Source organism: Cynocephalus volans, chromosome 4 (genome assembly GCF_027409185.1).
Source record: "Cynocephalus volans isolate mCynVol1 chromosome 4, mCynVol1.pri, whole genome shotgun sequence".
Classification (NCBI taxonomy): Eukaryota; Metazoa; Chordata; class Mammalia; order Dermoptera; family Cynocephalidae; genus Cynocephalus; species Cynocephalus volans.
This window is the reverse complement of record NC_084463.1, coordinates 158,977,984-158,999,489: the sequence shown is the minus strand read 5'-3', so window position 1 is coordinate 158,999,489 and position 21,506 is coordinate 158,977,984. Positions and strand designations below refer to the sequence as shown.

General features: G+C 54.1%; 1 protein-coding gene across 1 annotated transcript; it reads right to left on the bottom strand.

Annotated features, from left to right (window-relative positions):
• Positions 1-812: 812 nt before the first annotated feature.
• On the bottom strand, positions 813-19,911 carry LOC134376687 (phospholipase A and acyltransferase 4-like). Its single transcript, XM_063095163.1, has 7 exons — positions 19,899-19,911; positions 19,640-19,725; positions 12,456-12,562; positions 12,183-12,282; positions 3,284-3,392; positions 2,334-2,602; positions 813-1,052 (listed from the first exon to the last, which is right to left on the bottom strand). The coding sequence occupies exons 1-7, from the start codon at positions 19,909-19,911 to the stop codon at positions 954-956; spliced, it is 783 nt and encodes a 260-aa protein (XP_062951233.1). The 3' UTR covers positions 813-953.
• Positions 19,912-21,506: the final 1,595 nt, after the last annotated feature.

Below are 21,506 nucleotides of genomic sequence, written 5' to 3'. Positions count from 1 at the left end.
GCCATTCAGTAGGCACAGGCTAGGGTGAGGAAGCATGAGAGCACGGGGACCTGGGCATTGGTGAGGCCAAGCAAGGGCAGAGGCACGATGGAAGCAGCAGAGGATATTCTGACGTGGCTGGTTCTCAGCATTCAACCCAGGGGCAGCACGAGTCGTGGAAGTCTGGGCATGGAAAGAAAATATAACTCCATCTGATAGTCACAGGTGGGTGAGGAGTAGATCTTTGAGTTTAAAAAGAAAAAAAAAACTTTTTTAAAGGAGGACCAAGTGACGGAGGTAATTGGAAGGATGCTGGGAGATGTTTAGGTATCATAAGGGGATTTAGTCGCAGTCGACTGGGAGGTAATTACATTTTTTCCTGCACTCGAGAGTAAAATTAATTCATTAATATAAAAAGAATTTTTTTTGCTTCCCGAGATGCACAGATAAAAGTATTGATGCACCATTATTTCGATGTTAGGTCTTTGTAGATTGACGTAGACAATTCACTGAGCGTCTGCTGCATATCAGACATGGGCTGGGCACCTTCTGTCCATCATCTCATGTGATCCTCCCTTCATCCCCTGACATGGATCATTTCCCCCGTCTCAGAGAGGATGGAACGGAGACTCCGAGAGTCATGCGCTTTCCCCAAGGCCACACAGCTAGAAATTGCTGGAACTACCCAGCAGGTGTTCAATCAACGTTACTTTCTTTCTTGCTTGCTAAGAAGTCTACAAATACATAGCGGACGTCCTTTCTGGAGGAACAGGTAGGTACATTTATTGACTGTTGGATCTTGTTACAATGAGACCATCCTCAGCCATTGAGACGGGGATGGGGAGAGAGGGAAGGACTAGAGACAGCCTGAGACAGAGAGCGAGGGTCAGGAAGACAAGGAGCCGGGGAGGCCTGTCCCCTCTGGGGTGTCCACAGCTGCTACTAAAACAGGATTTTGTGGCTGCTTCAGGCTGTCACTGGCTTTGCTGTATCCTACTAACAGCAGCGAGTCCAATGGCACCCAGAATTCCGAATACCGTGGTTGCAAGTCCTCCAATTGCAACCCTTTCCACCTGCAAAGCAAGGGGCTCTGGTTGAGTTCACAGCAAGTCCAGGCAGGCTCTTTTTCCCACTCAAGGGCCCAAGGGCTCCACTTAGCCTTCTGCCTTTCCTCTTCTCTCCCTTCCCATCTGGCCGGACCAGAGTCCTGTCTCAGGAGGATGTTGGCTGTGTCCCCAGGGACTCCATTTATTGGGTCGTGAGCACTTCTGATGTTGGGCTCGTTGGGCTTGTCCTGAGAATTGGCTGATGGAATAATTTTGAGTGAACTTCCCAGGTGAGGACATTTGTTCCTGATTTGGGGGTGGGCTTGGAAGAGGGTTTGTGCCCAGTTTCGTGGGGCCAGAGCTGCAGGGGCCAGGCTGGATAGTGTTATGCGGTCTGGGTTCTACCTGAGCTCCACCTCTGCAGAGGGAGGGCTGTGGCAGAAGCCAAGGGGAGACGTAGGGAGACCATGGCCCCGGGCAGTGCACTTCGGGTTCACTACGTGCTGTTCACAAGTGCAGCCTCGACGCTTCTATATCCAGCCCCATCTCAATCCTGAACTCAACTCTACTCCACATCTCTAGCTGGATGCCAAATGGGTCACTTCCGGTATCACACTGCCACGCCAACTCTTGACTTTCGTCCCCAAACCTGCTCCTCCCTCCATAATCCGCATTTCATCAAGAGCCCCATCTATCCAATCACTTTGGCCAGGACCCTGGAGGTGCTGAGGTGTAGCGGTAACAAGCAGAGACTCTAGAAAGGGACACCTGGGGATTGAATCTTGGTTCTGTCACCTATTAGCTGTGTGTTTTGGAGCAACCAACTTGGAAGACTGAGAAGGGACAAGCGGTGGAAGCTGTGTCCGGATCTTACATAAAAATGCTCCTGAGCTCTTACGAAGGCCCATGGATCCTGAACATCCCTTATTTGAGAGCTCTTGGGGGCTCAGCCGACCTGTCATGGTCCTGGGTCAGCCTAGACCCTCCTGATGACCTACGCGGTTTCAGGAGCTGGTCTCAGAGGCCAAGGATCCCACGTTAGAGCTGGCCAGGCCCTCAGGAGTCCTCCATCCAAGTCCTCCTCTGCACATGAAAAGCAAGGCCCAGGGGGGACGTGGCCTGTCTACAGATCCTCTGTGCATTAGACGCAGATCTGGGAGGGGAGCTCAGACTTCCTGACTCCCAGTCAGCAGGTCCTGAGAGATGGCTTTAGCATCTCTCACATCTTTCCTTTGGCTGCACAGCCCAGTCAACCCTGCCCCAAGCAGACCTCCCGGTGGGACACAGATCACCCAGAGAAGGCCTTACCTGCCTGCAGCGTTCCTTGCCGTATCTCAGATCGGTGACAAAGTGCTCACAGTTCTTTGTCACAAAACTGTACTCGACCTCCTGACCAACCTTCTCCTTTGCAGATTTGATGATCTCGCTCACAGGAAGTGGCTTATAGTTGTGGTCCAAGTCGTTGTTGACCCGGTAGCGACAGCCCCCCACCACGTCCTCCAGGCGCTCCTGTTTCACCACTGCTCTGTCGCTTGGAATCGAGGAGAAGCTGGTGGAGCCGGCCTTGGGGCACTTACCTGGAACCAGAGACACCTCGTTGGGAGCAGCAGGGGAGGGTGAGGTAGGGAGAGAAGAGGACCCCGAAAGCTGCGGGGCCTGCTCTGCATCTCCTGCCGCCCTCGCTTCTGTTCTTTCGTTCACCATCTGCACGTCTGTCTCCTGCATTCTCCTTTCAACTGGCTTTGACATCTTCTGCTTCTCTTATTAAGGAGTTAAAGAAATCACTGACATGTGCTGTCTACACACGGCTATGAGAATTTTTCTTTATGTGTAAACCAGTAAAAACTACTTCTGTTAAGGAGTATTAAGTATATAAATCATAAGAAACAAAGGACATAGGATGAAAAATCATTTTTCTTCATGAGAAACCTGCCTTAGATTCCGGACCTTCAGAAACTTGGCTGGCTTAAGTCATTCCAGATCTGTGGACCAGGGTAACCTGGCTTTGAGCTGGAGTGAACTGAGGCTGAAGCAGCCCAGCTACACTGATGGAGCCAAGGGCCACGTCCCCTGTCCTGTGGGGACCTGTGGAACCCACCGTGCTCACTGCAGGGCACATGTGGACACACTATCTCGTCAAGCCTTCTCATGGAGAATGCGTCTGCCCACTTGGGGTTCCCTTGCTCAACTCTGTCTTTCAGTGGTTTTCTTGTCATATTAACAAGTATTTCGAGAGTTACATTTTCAGCTGTCCTTACTTAGAGGTGCCAGGTGGACCACGTAGCCATCTCCCACATAGATGGCCCAGTGCTCATAGCCATTGTGAAAAATCTCAATCAGGTCTCCAGGCTTGGGCTGTTGGCGTGACTGTAACAGAAAAAGCAGAGATTGTAGGGAGGGCATTTTAGGCCACAGAAGAAACCCTGGCTTGGGGGCAGGGGGGCAGCAGCTCGGCCTGGGGACACGTTCCTGATGTTCATCACCTGGTTGTAACCGGGGTAAGGGTGAGCTCCTGTCCCCCTGGCATCCACAGCTTTCCTATTTAGAGGCTCCCCTCAGTGGGGTCACCAACCTTGGAAGCCTGGAAAATGACCTTGTGGAATGAGGGAGAAGAGGCTTGTCTGGGTGAGTGTGTTACAGGAGTGTGTCTGTGCGCACGCTGAGGATGCACATGCACGTGTACAGGTGCGTGGTGCACACGCTTGTGAGCCTGTTGACAGCACAGCCTGCATGCTCAGCCCTTTGCAGAGGTTGGAGCAACTTGGGGAAGGGGAGTCTGGAGCTGTCTGTCCTCTGCAGACTCACCCTCACGTCCTCTTCACAACTCCTCCCATGGTCCCGAAAGCCACCTGTTCCTCACAACAGCCCCCTTCCATCCTTGGAGGTGACACCCTGTGATACAGGGAATGACAGTGTCCTGATGGGACCTGAACCTAGAGTGGCATCTTGGGGACCATCAGCTCCCATGACTGAGGGGATTGCCCCAGTTATGGAGCAGGCATCTGCTGGGCACTTGTCCTACGATAACTGCAACCTCTAACACCCAGGGGAAGGCATTGTCACCCCATGGCACAGAGGGGGACATTGAGGATCAGAGAGGTCGAGGGTCTTGCCCAAGAACGCTCGGCTGGGAAGAGGCCAAGCTGGGTCCTCTCTGCCCGCTCCTGCCCCTGCTCCCTGCCTCGCCCCTGCTCCCTCCCCTGCCTCCCTCCTTCCCTCCACTCCAGGTCCCAACCAGGACAGCGCAGCTTCTTGACTGGAAAATTTCTTGGTTTTTATCTCTCTTCGTGCCTGTCCTCAATGGGTGACAGACGCTCCTCCTACCCCCATCCCAGGCTGTCTAGTCGGAGCCCAGAGGCAGCTCACCTCATGCCCTCACCTGATGCCAATCTCCACCCACCAAAACCAGGCCACACAGACTCCAGAAGTTACTCCTGATTCACTTCCGCGTCTATCTCCCGTCCCCTGACGTGGTTCAGAGCAGCCTGTCCCTGCCTCCGGGACACCGTGGCCTCCTGACCAACCTCCCCCTCCTGTCTCTGTCCTCCACATCCAGTCCCCTGACCCACAGTGGTCTTTCAAGGGCACTATGGCCATGACCTTCCTCTGGCCTCAGGAGCAGGACACACACTTGGGCAGCTCTCAGGCCCTTCCTGACCCTCACTCTCCTCACCATCCCTGGGCTCTGCCCCTGAGGCTGACCCAGTGACCTGTCCACCCCTCCCCACGTCTCTGCTCCTCGGCACATCAGGGTCTCTCTGCCCAGCCCCCTCCCCACACCCACGCTTCATTGTCCCCCTTCCCTGTCAGTCTCCCCCCAGCTGGAAGCCGCCCTCACTGCCCCAGCCTGGCTCAGCTGCCCCACTCTGGGCCCCGGGCCTGAGACCCCACCTCCCCTGCAGGGATCATGCTGTGCTGTGTTCCCTGGGCCTGTCTGTGCCCCCTGGGCTGTGAGGTCCGTGCAGGAGCATCCTACGAGCTCAACCCTCCTTCCTGCTCCTCTGGGATCCAGCAAAGGGCCTGGCATGGATGGGGCAGGGGAATTAGGCAGGAAGAGGGACAGAGGATCAGCGGTGCCAGGACTCCTGCCCAGCTCCTCCTTGTCTCAGCCCGAGGTGGCCACGTCAGCCAGGGCATCCAGGGCCAGAGACGGTCTCCATGTGGAGATAACAAGGGAACTTTTAGCTCTAATGCTAAATGTCTACAACTACGGTCAGGGCACTGTGAACAGAGCCTAGTGGCTGAAGATATGTGATCTTGGGCCCTACCTGGACAAAAAAATGGCTTTGTTGTTAACAGAGCCCTGATTTGCATCAGTAAAAATAAAGCCCTTCCCCAGAATCACAGGATGTACACACAGGTAACTATCCTCTGGAACTTGCAGGACATTTCCCAGAAGTGTTTCATTTCCAATAATAGCCTGAATCCACCTGTTGCTTTTTAGCTACACACCTGTTGGCCCACCCTGTCCCCTTCCTGGAGCTTCTGATAATGACAATCTGGGCTGATGGGAGAGGAGAGTTCAGAGTTCAGAATGCTGGAATTAGAATGCACTTTGCAAGGCAGGGCAAACGCCACGGACGAAAGAGGAAACAGAAAGGACTGTGGCTGAGAAGCGACCACACCCCACCCAGCAGCAGAAACAATGTGGGAAATCATTAACTTCTCAAGAGCTGGCATCCCTCACCAAGGCCACGGGTTCGGATCCCTGTATAGGGATGGCCGGTTATCTCACTGGGTGAGCGTGGTGCTGACAACACCAAGTCAAGGGTTAATATCCCCTTACTGGTCATCTTTAAAGAAAAAAAGAGCTGGCGTCCCCCAGTAAGCCCAGCCCCTGGTTTCTGCCCCAGCTGTGTTTGATGAGTAGGCCCCAGGCTCAGGCAGGTGTAGCTTCCAGAATCCCCACAGCTGTCTCCCACATGGGGGTCCCCAGGCCTCCCCACTGTGCCAGATACAGAGGGGAGACCCATTCTGCCTGAGGACCACACAGAACAGCAGGAAAAATGGACTTTTAAATGACAAATAGTTTTTCATGAAGGCCTTTGAAAGACAAGCTCTGGAGTTGAATGTTCCCAAGGCCAGGAGCCCAGACTGAGGCTTTTGGAGGAGGGGAGTTTCCCAGCCGCTGTAGAGTGAGTCATGCAAAGTTGCACTTACCGGAGCCATCTGGAAGGCAGGGCAGTATGTGGTGCTCCGTGGCTTGTGGACCAGCTTTTGTACCAAGGTTGAGAATTTCACTTTCACTTTCTTTCTGACACTACTAAAAAAGGACTTACAGACTAAACTTATTTTAAGAGAAACACCTACTTAGAAACTAGATATTTTCTCTAAGTGGAAAGGGTAATGATTACCTGCATCAACACATGGAATCGTTGGTGCTTCACAGACATACAAAACTCAGAATTTTTTCAGTCATGATAAAAAAAATTCTCAAGTTAGCCTCAATGTCATCACTGGGAGATCACAACGTGCACCTCCTCCCTGGCCTGCACCACAGGCTGCTTTTCCCTGGAGGCTGTGGCTGTAGGAACATGTAACATAATAAAATATATGTATTTCGTCTCTGCCCCCAGTTCCTGGCACAGAGCTCTTACAACCCTTGCAATTTCCTGAGCGATAGGGAGGCTAGGAGAATCTTTTATTCTAATATTTGGTCTTTGACACCAGTTTTGACATGGAGCTCCTGATCCCTTGGAATTTCCTCAGTGACAGGAGCACCTTTTGTCCTACTGAGGTGGCTCTTGCTGGGCTCCTGGATGGGGGCTGGACGCCATATAGGCCAAACTACGGTTGGAAGCTTGGAACTTTCAGCCCCACCATTCCTCCTCCGGGAAGGGGGAAGGGACAGGAGTCTGAGCTAATAAACAATCATTCCTACATGAAAAACCCTGAACTACAGGGTTCAGAGGGCTTCTGGGTTGCTGAATACTTGGATGACGGCATGCCCAGAGAGGGCATGTAAACCCCACACTCCTTCCCACATCCCTCGCTCTGTGAATCTCTTCCATCTGGCTGTTCTTGTGTGTTCTCTGAAACATCCTTTATAATAAACAAGTAAATGTAAATAAAGCTCTTGCCTGGCTTTTGTGAGCTGCTCCAGCTAATGACTGGAAACCTCTAATTTGTGGCCAGTTGGTCAGAAGTTCCAGGGACTTGGACTTGCAATTAGCATCCAAACTGGGGGCGGGGTGGTGGAGGTTGTGAGACTGAGCCCTTAACTTGTGGGATCTCACCCTAATTCTGGAGGTCAGATGTGAGCATATGGATTTGGAGCTGCTGAGTGCACCACTGGATATGCCAGACTGGTGTGTGGGGAGAGGTTTGGCTGCAGCAGCACATACGGGAGTCATCGTCACAGAGAAGGTGTTTCATGTCACCAGTCTGGGTGATACTGACGAGGCGGTGAGGAGAGAGAGGACACAAAAGAGGACCAAGGATGGGGCCTGAGACTCGGGAAAGAGAAGCAGCAGCACAGGAGACAGAGGGGAGCAGCCAGCAAGGGTGGAGGCTGGGAGCCGAGGGAAGAGCTTCAGACAGGAGGAATGACGGGGACGTGCAGCACAGCAGGTCCCTGGAGAGCGAGGCTCCAAGTGTGATGAGAGTGGGTTCCAGAGAAAGCATGAGTGACAGGATTGGACACAGGAAGTGTAGACAATCCTTTAAAGGATTTTTCTACATAGGTGACCTAGCCTGGAAAAAATGACCTTGTGCGATGGGAGAATTCTACTTGGATGTGTGTATGGTGTGTGTGTGCACACACGTGCACGCTGAGGATGCACATGCACGTGTACAGGTGCGTGGTGCACGCGCTCGTGAGCCTGTTGACACCACATCCTGCGTGCTCAGCCCTTTGCTGAGGTTGGAGCAACTTGGGGAAGCGGAGTCTGGAGCTGTCTGTCCTCTGCAGACCCACCCTCACGTCCTCCTCACACCTCCTGTTCAACCTCGGCCATGGCCCTCAGAGCCACCTCCTCCTCACAACAGCCCCCTTCCATCCTTGGGACACCCATCCTTGGAGGTGACAGCCTGTGACACAGGGACTGACAGTGTCCTGATGGGACCTGAGCCTACAGTGGCGTCTTGGGGGCCATTGGCTCCCAGCACTGAGGGGACTGCCCCACTCATGGAGCAGGCCTCTGCCGGGCACTTGTCCCATGATAACTGCAACCTCTAACACGCAGGGGAAGGCATTGTCACCCCTGACCCTGCTCCCTGCCTCGCCCCTGCCTCCCTCCCCTGCCTCCCTCCTTCCCTCCACTCCAGGTCCCAACCCAGGACAGCGCAGCTTCTTGACTGGAAAATTTCTCGGTTTCTATCCCTCCTGTGCCTTTCCTCAGTGGGTGACAGACAATCCTCCTAGTCCCATCCCAGGCTGTCCAGACAGAGCCCAGAGGCAACTCACCTTTGCCCCCTCCTCATGCCAATCCCCACCCACGAAAAGCAGACCACACAGATTCCAGAAGTTTCTCCTGATTCACTTCTGCGTCCATCTCCCGTTCCCTGACATGGTTCCGAGCAGCCTGTCCCTGCCTCTTGGACACCATGGCCTCCTGACCGACCTCCCCCTCCTGTCTCTGCCCTCCACATCCAGTCCTCTGACCCACAGTGGTCTTTCAAGGGCACTTTGGCCATGACCTTCCTCTGGCCTCAGGAGCAGGACACACACTTGGGCAGCTCTCAGGCCCTTCCTGACCCTCACTCTCCTCACCATCCCTGGGCTCTGCTCCTGAGGCTGACCCAGTGACCTGTCCACCCCTCCCCACGTCTCTGCTCCTCGGCACGTCAGGGTCTCTCTGCCCAGCTGCCTCCCCACACCCACTCTTTATTGTCCCCCTTACCTATCAGTCTCCCCCCAGCTAGAGGCCGCCCTCACTGCTGCAGCCTGGCTCAGCTGCCCCACTCTGGGTCCCGGGCCTGAGACCCCACCTCCCCTGCAGGGATCATGCTGTGCTGTGTTCCCTGGGCCTGTCTGTGCCCCCTGGGCTGTGAGGTCTGTGCAGGAGCATCCTACGTGCTCGACCCTCCTCCCTGCTCCTCTGGGATCCAGCAAAGGGCCTGGCATGGATGGGGCAGGGGAATTAGACAAGGAAAAGAGACAGAGGATCAGTGGTGCCAGGACTCCTGCCCAGCTTCTCCTCGTCTCAGCCCGAGGCGGCCATGTCAGCCAGTGCATCCAGGGCCAGAGACGGTCTCCATGTGAGGATAAGAAGGGAACTTTTAGCTCTAATGCTAAATGTCTTAAACTACAGTCAGGGCACTGTCAACAGTAGCTGGTGGTTGAAGAAATGTGATCTTGGGCTCTACCTGGATAAAAAAATGGCTTTGTATTCAACAGAGCCCTGTTTTACATCATTAGCAATAAAGCTTTTCCCCAGAATCACACGATGCACACACAGTGGAATGTCCTCCAGAACTTGCAGGACATTTCCCAGAATTGTTTCATTTCCAGTAATAGCCTGAGTCCAACTGTTGCTTTTCAGCTACACACCTGTTGGCCCAGCCTGTCCCCTCCCTGGAGCTTCTGAAATATAATGATAATCTGGGCTGATGGGAGGGGAGAGTTCAGAGTTCAGAATGCTGGAATTAGAATGCACTTTGCAAGGCAGGACAAATGCCATGGACAAAAGAGGAAAGAGAAAGGACTGCGGCTGAGAAGGGACCAAACCCCACTCAGCAGCAGAAACAGTAAATGTGGGGAATCGCTCAATACCAAGACCCAGGGTCCCCTCACAGGCCCACCCCTGGCTTCTGCCCCAGCTGTGTCTGGTGAGTAGGCCCCAGGCTCAGGCAGGTGCAGTTTCTGGAACCCCATAGGTGCCTCCCACAATGGGGTCCCAGGCTTCCCCATTATGCCAGATGTAGAGTAGAGGCCAACTCTGTCCAGATACCTCACAGTCCAGGAGGAAAAATGAACTTTTAAACGACAAATACAGTTGGCCTATGAATGACAGATACAGGTAGAGAAAGCCTTCTGAAGACAAGCTCTGGAGTCAAGTGCTCCCAAGGTCAGGAGCCCAGAATGAGGTCGTTGACGGAGGAGAGTCTCCCGCCCACTGGAGAGTGAGTTATGGAAACTTCCAGGGGACTTACTGGAGCCACCTGGAAAGCAGGGCAGCGCCTGGTGCTCTGTGGCTTGTGGACCAGCTTGTGGACCGAGGTTGACAATTTCAATTTCATTTTCCTTTGGACCCTATTCAAAAAGGATTTAAAGACTAAACATTTTTAAGAGAATCAACTCTTTAAAGACTAGATGTGTTCTCTGAGTGGAAAGGGTAATGGTGACCGACATGAAAACACGGACTCGGTGGTGCTTCAGAGCCATGTGAGGAGCAGCCGGAGTCGGAGGGCAGCCCTGCATCCCTGCCCCTGCTGGAGAAATCAGTGGTCACTCTGACAAGGACGCTGTGCAGCTGCTCCTTCCACAGGAAATGGAAGCATTTAGAGGCAGGGAGGTATCAACTCCCAATGCACCACATAGGTCCTCGTCTCCCAACATCCTCAGGAAATATTGGGCAGAGACCATGGGAGCAGGCCAGCGGGGCTGCTTCACTCCACAGGATGCCCTGGAAGTGGTGGGCACCTGAGGCCATGTGGGGCAGGATCTCCTTGCCCCATCAGGATGCACTTGGCTGCAAGAAGCAGAGCGAAACTAAAAGAGGCTTCAGCAGCCTGGACATTCATTGTCTCCATAACAAGTAGATGGAGCAGGGACTCAGGTTTGGTTCAGGGGCTGAGCAAGGCCTCTAAGGACCTGGGCTGTATCCACCACACTGATCCTGTGCCTATAGTGCTGCCCTGCATGGCACTCTATGGCACTAAAACCCCAAATGGTTCATTTTCACATGGCAACATCCAAAACAAGGAGAGGAAGACGTGTCTCACCATCTGTCTCTTTGTCTGGGAGTGAATCTTTCCCAGGAGCCCCTGGCTGACTGTATCCCACTGTTCAATGACCAAACTGGGTCACATTTCCACGCCCAAACCAATCATGAGCAAAGGGGCAGGGGCCACCCTGGCAGGCTCAGACCCCCCCAGTGCATCACTTGGACCTGAGGCGGGGCTCCTGCTGCCCATGAACATCAGGGCTCCATAAGCCCAGGAGCAGGTGACATCGGTGAGTGTGTGTGTAGAGGTGGCTATGCTCACATGGTGTCCTCTCATGAGCCCAGAAGCTCCTTGAGGTCAACAACTCTGTCACATTCACCAGTGTTCACCCTCCCCTTGTCACAAAAAGAGCCTTGAGCACATCAAATGATCAAGACATATTTATGAAGTGAATGAGTCATGAAAGAGTGACGATGGGTGGGTGGAGATATTTGTTCTGCTCTGAGGCGTCCTCCCGCAAGAATGCGCTCACACGCCGCTCGTGCACACAAGCGAGTTTATTCACTCCAGCTGGCCAGCGACCGTCTCTCAAGGAGCAACCAAGGTAGAACGGCCCTGGGTCTTGGTCTTGGGGGGGTTTTTAAAGGCAAAAACCACATCCCGTTGGCACACGGGTTTGTCCAGGTGCTCAAAGCAACCTGGGGAGCTCGGTTACAGAAGCCAAGAATGAGCCGTTCGAGCAATCAAGCACACAGGTTGTGGTTGTGTGTGGTTCCTGTTCCCGTGTAATAGTTCACTGTGTGTGGCTCCTGTTTCTATGCAACGGTTTTTGTTTCTATGATAAGGTCAACCGTTTCTCATGCAGAAGGGTGTTAGTCTGCAGGCCACATGGGGGTAAAATGGAGTTACTTAGGTTAAGCAAGCAATTCTACAGAAGCAGACAGCACACGTTATGAGGGTGTAGGGAGCTGTATTTCAGTTCCTCCAATCCACAAGCTCACACACAGCGAAGCACACGGATGTGTGTGCACGAAGGCCCCATGTGTGGATGACCACATGCACACAGGTGCACATGCCCTCGGGAGGGCCTCTGTGTTCAAATCCAATTTTAAGTTCTTATCTGCTTTATATAGAGGAACAGCACAGTTTCCCAGGCAGAATTAAAGAAATAAGGCCAGGATGGAAGCAGTTGGAGAGACATTTCCCTCAGTTTGCCAGGGAAGGAAGAACCTGGGTTATGGAAGCTCAGAAAGGGAGGACTTCTTCTGTTACTGGCGAAAGAGACTTCGAGAATTTTTAGCTTTGTGTATCTGAAATGTCAGAATTTACGCTTTGAATAGTACAGCGGCAGCTGCGGCGGTGGTGAGTTCCTGCATTTTCAGGTGGCGACTGGCTTGTTTGTATGACCACTCGGGTAGACGACGACCACCTGGAAGAGACAGGAGGCACGGGTGTGAGAGCGACGAAGGACGGACATGCACCGAGGCCTTCACACCACAGGGCTCCTCGTGCTCCTGGGCAGGCAGCCAGGAACGTGAAGGCCCCTGTGGTCTCCACTTTCTTGAGGGCATCTTTCCACCCTCTTAGGAGCTCCAGACTCACCTGTTTTGTTCATGGTCTCCAGAGTGGGAACGTGAGCGTTTACCGCACCTCCTCAGGATACACACAGCAGCTACCACCAACACAGTGACAATAACAACCTGCGGGATCTGCAGCAGAAGAGAGCAGAGGACGTGAGCCTGGGCTGGGGGTCCGGCCGTCTGAGCTCCAACAGTGGCTCTGCTGGGCCATGTGTGTGGCTTCGGGGAAGTCCCCAACCCTCTCTCAGTCACATGGGGACAATCGTGCACCAGGTTTTTGTGAGGATGAAGTGTGGGTGTAGAAAAACATTCATCTTATTTGCTGCCAGTGCTCCCCTGAGGGAAAGGTGGTCATTGTTGGGGATGCCCTCGATGGGTGCCTCAGGTCTGGAGGAGAGCGGAGGCTGCGCTCTGCAGTCAGAAGGTGAAACAGTGAACCTGCTCTGTGCGGGAGGGAACAGGACCTGAGGGATGCACAAGCCCCGGAGGGAAAAGCGAGGGGACTGGGGGAGGAAGACGGAGCTGAGCGGCGAGGAAGGTGCAGCCTGCAGCAGAAGCTCCCGTGACAGACGAGGCCTCACAACTGCCCTCAGGAACCAGTAGTCTGCTGGGCTCGGTGTAAACCTCCATGGTCCCTTCAGCTACTGAGACAAGCTTCTGGGCTTGTGACACTGGCATTTCGTGAGGGAAGGAATTGGGGCTGTCCCAGCTGCTCGGGGAACCGTCCCGTGTGGAGAGGCCGCTCCTTAGCTCCTGTCCTCCTCCTCGCTGTCTAGTTAGCAAGTGGCTAAGAAAAGCCTCCCGAGAGTCACAATCCAGTGAGAGACAGACACAGACGTGCACAATTCGAGTTCCCACGGAAGGGGGCCCAGCTATGCCGCAGCAAAAGAGAGGTCAGGACACTGGGCAGAAGGAGATTGATTCTTAGGAGGGGACTTAGAGAGGATGGGGTGGGAGCGGTGTCCCCGCAGAGGGAAAGGAAGGGTGAGGATGTCCCCGTCAACAAGTCACAGCCGCTTACAGGAGAAGGACCCTCCAAATGACGCTGGTCCTTGCCAGTTTTTTTTTTGAACATAGAATCTTCCATGGAAAAGGGGTCCCTCAAGCAGTGAGACACGTGTTCTTTGAAGGGAAATAATTGGTGCTGTTGGAGCCCTGGAGGCTTCCATTGCTTGAGTCATTCTTTGCAGAGCTCTGGCGCAGTCTCGCCCCCCATGCTCAGTGGCAGGACAGGGGTCTGCAGAACTGAGATGAGAAGCCGCGTTTTCTGACTCACACCTGGCTGAGGAATGTGAACTTTAATCCTGAAGCAACTGGGAACCATAAAATATTTCTGGGAGGGGAGGGAGTCAAGGTGATTGTGATAAATGACATGGTCACTAAGTTCTCTGGGGAGAGGCTTTTCTCAGAAATCTTGGAGAGAGGCGTCTTCAGGTCTCTTGGAGAGAAAAGGACACAACAACAATTCGCGGCTACTGTGTACTGAGTGCACACCACAGCTGGAGCATTTTTGAGAGCGAGGGTTCCTGACATGTCAAATGTGTGTCAGGCACAGTGGTGGTACTTGAGGTCCAGCAGTGAATGAAGCAGGAAAACCTCTCTGCCCTTATGAGGCTCATACTGTGGTGGGAAGAGGCGGGCACTAAACACAAAACGTAACACACAAGTCACCTGCACAGGGCCATAGAAGGTGCTCAGGTTGGCAAATGTAGATCAGAGGAAAGGGAGCGATGCTGGGACAGCGTGGGGTGCAGCTCGAGGTAGGGTGTCGGGCGATTCAGGTGAGGAAGGGAAAGAGGGAGCTCTCAGGGTATCTGACGGGAGAACTTCTGCACAGAGGGAACCTTCCAGGCCTGGCGTGTCTGACAGAACATCAAGGACGTTGGTGAGGCCGCAGGGTTGAGGGCACCGGAGGGCAGATGTATCTAGGCCACTGGAAGGATGTGGCTTTTTTTCTTGGTAAAATGTGCAGCAGTGGAAGGTTTTGAGGAGAGAAGTGACAGTATCTGCAACTTCACAAGGGTCGCTCCGCTACTGTGTCGGGACAGCTCTGCGGAGGCAAGCGTGGGAGCAGGGGGAGCCGCGGGAGGCTGTTCCCGTGGCTGAGACGAGAGACACGGTGGCTCGGGTCAGCGTGGAGATGCAGGACCCGGGGCAGACGTGTGGATGCTGGAAGCACATGGAAAGTAGAAGCCACAGGACTCCCCTAGGAACTGGCTGTGCGGTGTGAGTGAAAGGCAGGGCTCAGTGACCACTCCAAGCGTTTGTCCTGAGTGACTGGAAGGATGGGGTTGCACCGACTGGAATGAGGAAAACTGAGTGGAGAAAGTTTGGGAAGAGAAACCTGGAGATCAGATGTGGCCATGAGAATTAGGAGCTACTCATTCGAGAGTCATCGTCACAGAGAAGGTGTTTCATGTCACAGCCTGGGTGAGACTCATGAGGCGGTGAGGAGAGGGAGGACACAGAAGAGGACCAAGGATGGGGCCTGAGACTCGGGAAAGAGAAGCAGCAGCACAGGAGAGAGGGGAGCAGCCAGCAAGGGTGGAGGCTGGGAGCTGAGGGAAGAGCTTCAGACAGGAGGAATGACGGGGACGTGCAGCACAGCAGGTCCCTGGAGAGCGAGGCTCCAAGTGTGATGAGAGTGGGTTCCAGAGAAAGCATGAGTGACAGGATTGGACACAGGAAGTGTAGACAATCCTTTAAAGGATTTTTCTACATAGGTGACCTAGCCTGGAAAAAATGACCTTGTGCGATGGGAGAATTCTACTTGGATGTGTGTATGGTGTGTGTGTGCACACACGTGCACGCTGAGGATGCACATGCACGTGTACAGGTGCGTGGTGCACGCGCTCGTGAGCCTGTTGACAGCACATCCTGCGTGCTCAGCCCTTTGCTGAGGTTGGAGCAACTTGGGGAAGGGGAGTCTGGAGCTGTCTGTCCTCTGCAGACCCACCCTCACGTCCTCCTCACACCTCCTGTTCAACCTCGGCCATGGCCCTCAGAGCCACCTCCTCCTCACAACAGCCCCCTTCCATCCTTGGGACACCCATCCTTGGAGGTGACAGCCTGTGACACAGGGACTGACAGTGTCCTGATGGGACCTGAGCCTACAGTGGCGTCTTGGGGGCCATTGGCTCCCAGCACTGAGGGGACTGCCCCACTCATGGAGCAGGCCTCTGCCGGGCACTTGTCCCATGATAACTGCAACCTCTAACACGCAGGGGAAGGCATTGTCACCCCTGACCCTGCTCCCTGCCTCGCCCCTGCCTCCCTCCCCTGCCTCCCTCCTTCCCTCCACTCCAGGTCCCAACCCAGGACAGCGCAGCTTCTTGACTGGAAAATTTCTCGGTTTCTATCCCTCCTGTGCCTTTCCTCAGTGGGTGACAGACAATCCTCCTAGTCCCATCCCAGGCTGTTCAGACAGAGCCCAGAGGCAACTCACCTTTGCCCCCTCCTCATGCCAATCTCCACCCACGAAAAGCAGACCACACAGATTCCAGAAGTTTCTCCTGATTCACTTCTGCGTCCATCTCCCGTTCCCTGACATGGTTCCGAGCAGCCTGTCCCTGCCTCTTGGACACCATGGCCTCCTGACCGACCTCCACCTCCTGTCTCTGCCCTCCACATCCAGTCCTCTGACCCACAGCGGTCTTTCAAGGGCACTTTGGCCATGACCTTCCTCTGGCCTCAGGAGCAGGACACACACTTGGGCAGCTCTCAGGCCCTTCCTGACCCTCACTCTCCTCACCATCCCTGGGCTCTGCTCCTGAGGCTGACCCAGTGACCTGTCCACCCCTCCCCACGTCTCTGCTCCTCGGCACGTCAGGGTCTCTCTGCCCAGCTGCCTCCCCACACCCACTCTTTATTGTCCCCCTTACCTATCAGTCTCCCCCCAGCTAGAGGCCGCCCTCACTGCTGCAGCCTGGCTCAGCTGCCCCACTCTGGGCCCCGGGCCTGAGACCCCACCTCCCCTGCAGGGATCATGCTGTGCTGTGTTCCCTGGGCCTGTCTGTGCCCCCTGGGCTGTGAGGTCCGTGCAGGAGCATCCTACGTGCTCGACCCTCCTCCCTGCTCCTCTGGGATCCAGCAAAGGGCCTGGCATGGATGGGGCAGGGGAATTAGACAAGGAAAAGAGACAGAGGATCAGTGGTGCCAGGACTCCTGCCCAGCTTCTCCTCGTCTCAGCCCGAGGCGGCCATGTCAGCCAGTGCATCCAGGGCCAGAGACGGTCTCCATGTGAGGATAAGAAGGGAACTTTTAGCTCTAATGCTAAATGTCTTAAACTACAGTCAGGGCACTGTCAACAGTAGCTGGTGGTTGAAGAAATGTGATCTTGGGCTCTACCTGGATAAAAAAATGGCTTTGTATTCAACAGAGCCCTGTTTTACATCATTAGCAATAAAGCTTTTCCCCAGAATCACACGATGCACACACAGTGGAATGTCCTCCAGAACTTGCAGGACATTTCCCAGAATTGTTTCATTTCCAGTAATAGCCTGAGTCCAACTGTTGCTTTTCAGCTACACACCTGTTGGCCCAGCCTGTCCCCTCCCTGGAGCTTCTGAAATATAATGATAATCTGGGCTGATGGGAGGGGAGAGTTCAGAGTTCAGAATGCTGGAATTAGAATGCACTTTGCAAGGCAGGACAAATGCCATGGACAAAAGAGGAAAGAGAAAGGACTGCGGCTGAGAAGGGACCAAACCTCACTCAGCAGCAGAAACAGTAAATGTGGGGAATCGCTCAATACCAAGACCCAGGGTCCCCTCACAGGCCCACCCCTGGCTTCTGCCCCAGCTGTGTCTGGTGAGTAGGCCCCAGGCTCAGGCAGGTGCAGTTTCTGGAACCCCATAGGTGCCTCCCACAATGGGGTCCCAGGCTTCCCCATTATGCCAGATGTAGAGTAGAGGCCGACTCTGTCCAGAGACCTCACAGTCCAGGAGGAAAAATGAACTTTTAAACGACAAATACAGTTGGCCTATGAATGACAGATACAGGTAGAGAAAGCCTTCTGAAGACAAGCTCTGGAGTCAAGTGCTCCCAAGGTCAGGAGCCCAGAATGAGGTCGTTGACGGAGGGGAGTTTCCCGCCCACTGGAGACTGAGTTATGGAAACTTCCAGGGGACTTACTGGAGCCACCTGGAAAGCAGGGCAGCGCCTGGTGCTCTGTGGCTTGTGGACCAGCTTGTGGACCGAGCTTGAGAATTTCAATTTCATTTTGCTTTGGACCCCATTCAAAAAGGATTTAGACTAAACATTTTTAAGAGAATCAACTCTTTAAAGACTAGATGTGTTCTCTGAGTGGAAAGGGTCATGGTGACCGACATGAAAACACGGACTCGGTGGTGCTTCAGAGCCATGTGAGGAGCAGCCGGAGTCGGAGGGCAGCCCTGCATCCCTGGCCCTGCTGGAGAAATCAGTGGTCACTCTGACAAGGACGCTGTGCAGCTGTTCCTTCCACAGGAAATGGAAGCATTTAGAGGCAGGGAGGTATCAACTCCCAATGCACCACATAGGTCCTCGTCTCCCAACATCCTCAGGAAATATTGGGCAGAGGCCATGGGAGCAGGCCAGCGGGGCTGCTTCATTCCACAGGATGCCCTGGAAGTGGTGGGCACCTGAGGCCATGTGGGGCAGGATCTCCTTGCCCCATCAGGATGCACTTGGCTGCAAGAAGCAGAGCGAAACTAAAAGAGGCTTCAGCAGCCTGGACATTCATTGTCTCCATAACAAGTAGATGGAGCAGGGACTCAGGTTTGGTTCAGGGGCTGAGCAAGGCCTCTAAGGACCTGGGCTGTATCCACCACACTGATCCTGTGCCTATAGTGCTGCCCTGCATGGCACTCTATGGCACTAAAACCCCAAATGGTTCATTTTCACATGGCACCGTCCAAAACAAGGAGAGGAAGACGTGTCTCACCATCTGTCTCTTTGTCTGGGAGTGAATCTTTCCCAGGAGCCCCTGGGTGACTGTATCCCACTGTTCAATGACCAAACTGGGTCACATTTCCACGCCCAAACCAATCATGAGCAAAGGGGCAGGGGCCACCCTGGCAGGCTCAGACACCGCAGTGCATCACCTGGACCTGAGGGAGGGGCTCCTGCTGCCCATGAACATCAGGGCTCCATAAGCCCAGGAGCAGGTGACATCGGTGAGTGTGTGTGTAGAGGTGGCTATGCTCACATGGTGTCCTCTCATGAGCCCAAAAGCTCCTTGAGGTCAAGAACTCTGTCACATTCACCAATGTTCACCCTCTCCCTGTCACAAAAAGAGCCTTGAGCACATCAAATGATCAAGACATATTTATGAAGTGAATGAGTCATGAAAGAGTGATGATGGGTGGGTGGAGATACTTGTTCTGCTCTGAGGCGTCCTCCCACAAGAATGCGCTCACACGCCGCTCGTGCACAGAAGCGAGTTTATTCACTCCAGCTGGCCAGCGACCGTCTCTCAAGGAGCAACCAAGGGAGAACGGCCCTGGGTCTTGGTCTTGGGGGGGTTTTTAAAGGCAAAAACCACATCCCGTTGGCACACGGGTTTGTCCAGGTGCTCAAAGCAACCTGGGGAGCTCGGTTACAGAAGCCAAGAATGAGCCGTTCGAGCAATCAAGCACACAGGTTGTGGTTGTATGTGGTTCCTGTTCCCGTGTAATAGTTCACTGTGTGTGGCTCCTGTTTCTATGCAACGGTTTTTGTTTCTATGATAAGGTCAACCGTTTCTCATGCAGAAGGGTGTTAGTCTGCAGGCCACATGGGGGTAAAATGGAGTTACTTAGGTTAAGCAAGCAATACAGAAGCAGACAGCACACGTTATGAGGGTGTAGGGAGCTGTATTTCAGTTCCTCCAATCCACAAGCTCACACACAGCGAAGCACACGGATGTGTGTGCATGAAGGCCCCATGCGTGGATGACCACACGCACACAGGTGCACATGCCCTCGGGAGGGCCTCTGTGTTCAAATCCAATTTTAAGTTCTTATCTGCTTTATATAGAGGAACAGCACAGTTTCCCAGGCAGAATTAAAGAAATAAGGCCAGGATGGAAGCAGTTGGAGAGACATTTCCCTCAGTTTGCCAGGGAAGGAAGAACCTGGGTTATGGAAGCTCAGAAAGGGAGGACTTCTTCTGTTACTGGTGAAAGGGACTTCTAGAATTTTTAGCTTTGTGTATCTGAAATGTCAGAATTTACGCTTTGAATACTACGGCGGCAGCTGTGGCGGTGGTGAGTTCCTGCATTTTCAGGTGGCGACTGGCTTGTTTGTATGACCACTCGGGTAGACGACGACCACCTGGAAGAGACAGGAGGCACGGGTGTGAGAGCGACGAAGGACAGACGTGCACCGAGGCCTTCACACCACAGGGCTCCTCCTGCTCCTGGGCAGGCAGCCAGGAACGTGAAGGCCCCTGTGGTCTCCACTTTCTTGAGGGCATCTTTCCACCCTCTTAGGAGCTCCAGACTCACCTGTTTTGTTCATGGTCTCCAGAGTGGGAACGTGAGCGTTTACCGCACCTCCTCAGGATACAGACAGCAGCTACCACCAACACAGTGACAATAACAACCTGCGGGATCTGCAGCAGAAGAGAGCAGAGGACGTGAGCCTGGGCTGGGGGTCCGGCCGTCTGAGCTCCAACAGTGGCTCTGCTGGGCCATGTGTGTGGCTTCGGGGAAGTCCCTAACCCTCTCTCAGTCACATGGGGACAATTGTGCACCAGGTTTTTGTGAGGATGAAGTGTGGGTGTAGAAGAATGTTCATCTTATTTGCTGCCAGTGCTCCCCTGAGGGAAAGGTGGTCATTGTTGGGGATCCCCTCGATGGGTGCCTCAGGTCTGGAGGAGAGCGGAGGCTGCGCTCTGCAGTCAGAAGGTGAAACAGCGAACCTGCTCTGTGCGGGAGGGAACGGGACCTGAGGGATGCACAAGCCCCGGAGGGAAAAGCGAGGGGACTGGGGGAGGAAGACGGAGCTGAGCGGCGAGGAAGGTGCAGCCTGCAGCAGAAGCTCCCGTGACAGACGAGGCCTCACAACTGCCTTCAGGAACCAGTAGTCTGCTGGGCTCGGTGTAAACCTCCACGGTCCCTTCAGCTACTGAGACAAGCTTCTGGGCTTGTGACACTGGCATTTCGTGAGGGAAGGAATTGGGGCTGTCCCAGCTGCTCGGGGAACCGTCCCGTGTGGAGCGGCCGCTCCTTAGCTCCTGTCCTCCTCCTCGCTGTCTAGTTAACAAGTGGCTAAGAAAAGCCTCCCGAGAGGCACAATCCAGTGAGAGACAGACACAGACGTGCACAATTCGAGTTCCCACGGAAGGGGTCCCAGCTATGCCGGAGCAAAAGAGAGGTCAGGATACTGGGCAGAAGGAGATTGATTCTTAGGAGGGGACTTAGAGAGGGTGGGGTGGGAGTGGTGTCCCCGCAGAGGGAAAGGAAGGGTGAGGATGTCCCCGTCAACAAGGCACAGCCGCTTACAGGAGAAGAACCCTCCAAATGACGCTGGTCCTTGCCAATTTTTTTTTGAACAAAAATCTTTTTATACATAGAACCTTCCATGGAAAAGGGGTCCCTCAAGCAGTGAGACACGTGTTATTTGAAGGGAAATAATTGGTGCTGTTGGAGCCCTGGAGGCCTCCATTGCTTGACTCATTCTTTGCAGAGCTATGGCGCAGTCTCGACCCCCATGCTCAGTGGGAGGACGGGGGTCTGAAGGCAAGGTGGGCGCTGGGCACGGGGCGGGTTCTCTCTCCGAGATCACACATTTGCAGAACTGAGATGAGAAGCCGCTTTTTCTGACTCAAAAATGACTGCTGTCTCCTCTGCAGGGCACTGGCTGTGCCGCTGGGGCTTAGCCTCTCCTACCCTCCCCAGTCTCCCGCTCCTTGGCTCCTCAACCAGCTTTTCTCTGCTCCCTAATTTCTCACGCTGGGCCCTCCATGCCTCCTCGGGTGGTTCTATCCCAGCAGGAAAAGCCCCACGTGCTCTTCCTGCCCGCCTGTCCCAGTGGATGGGGGGAGCTGGAGGTCAGGGTGAGGGAGAGGCTGGAAGGGAGGTGAGCTGTGGGCGCGGAGGATGGAGCCAGAT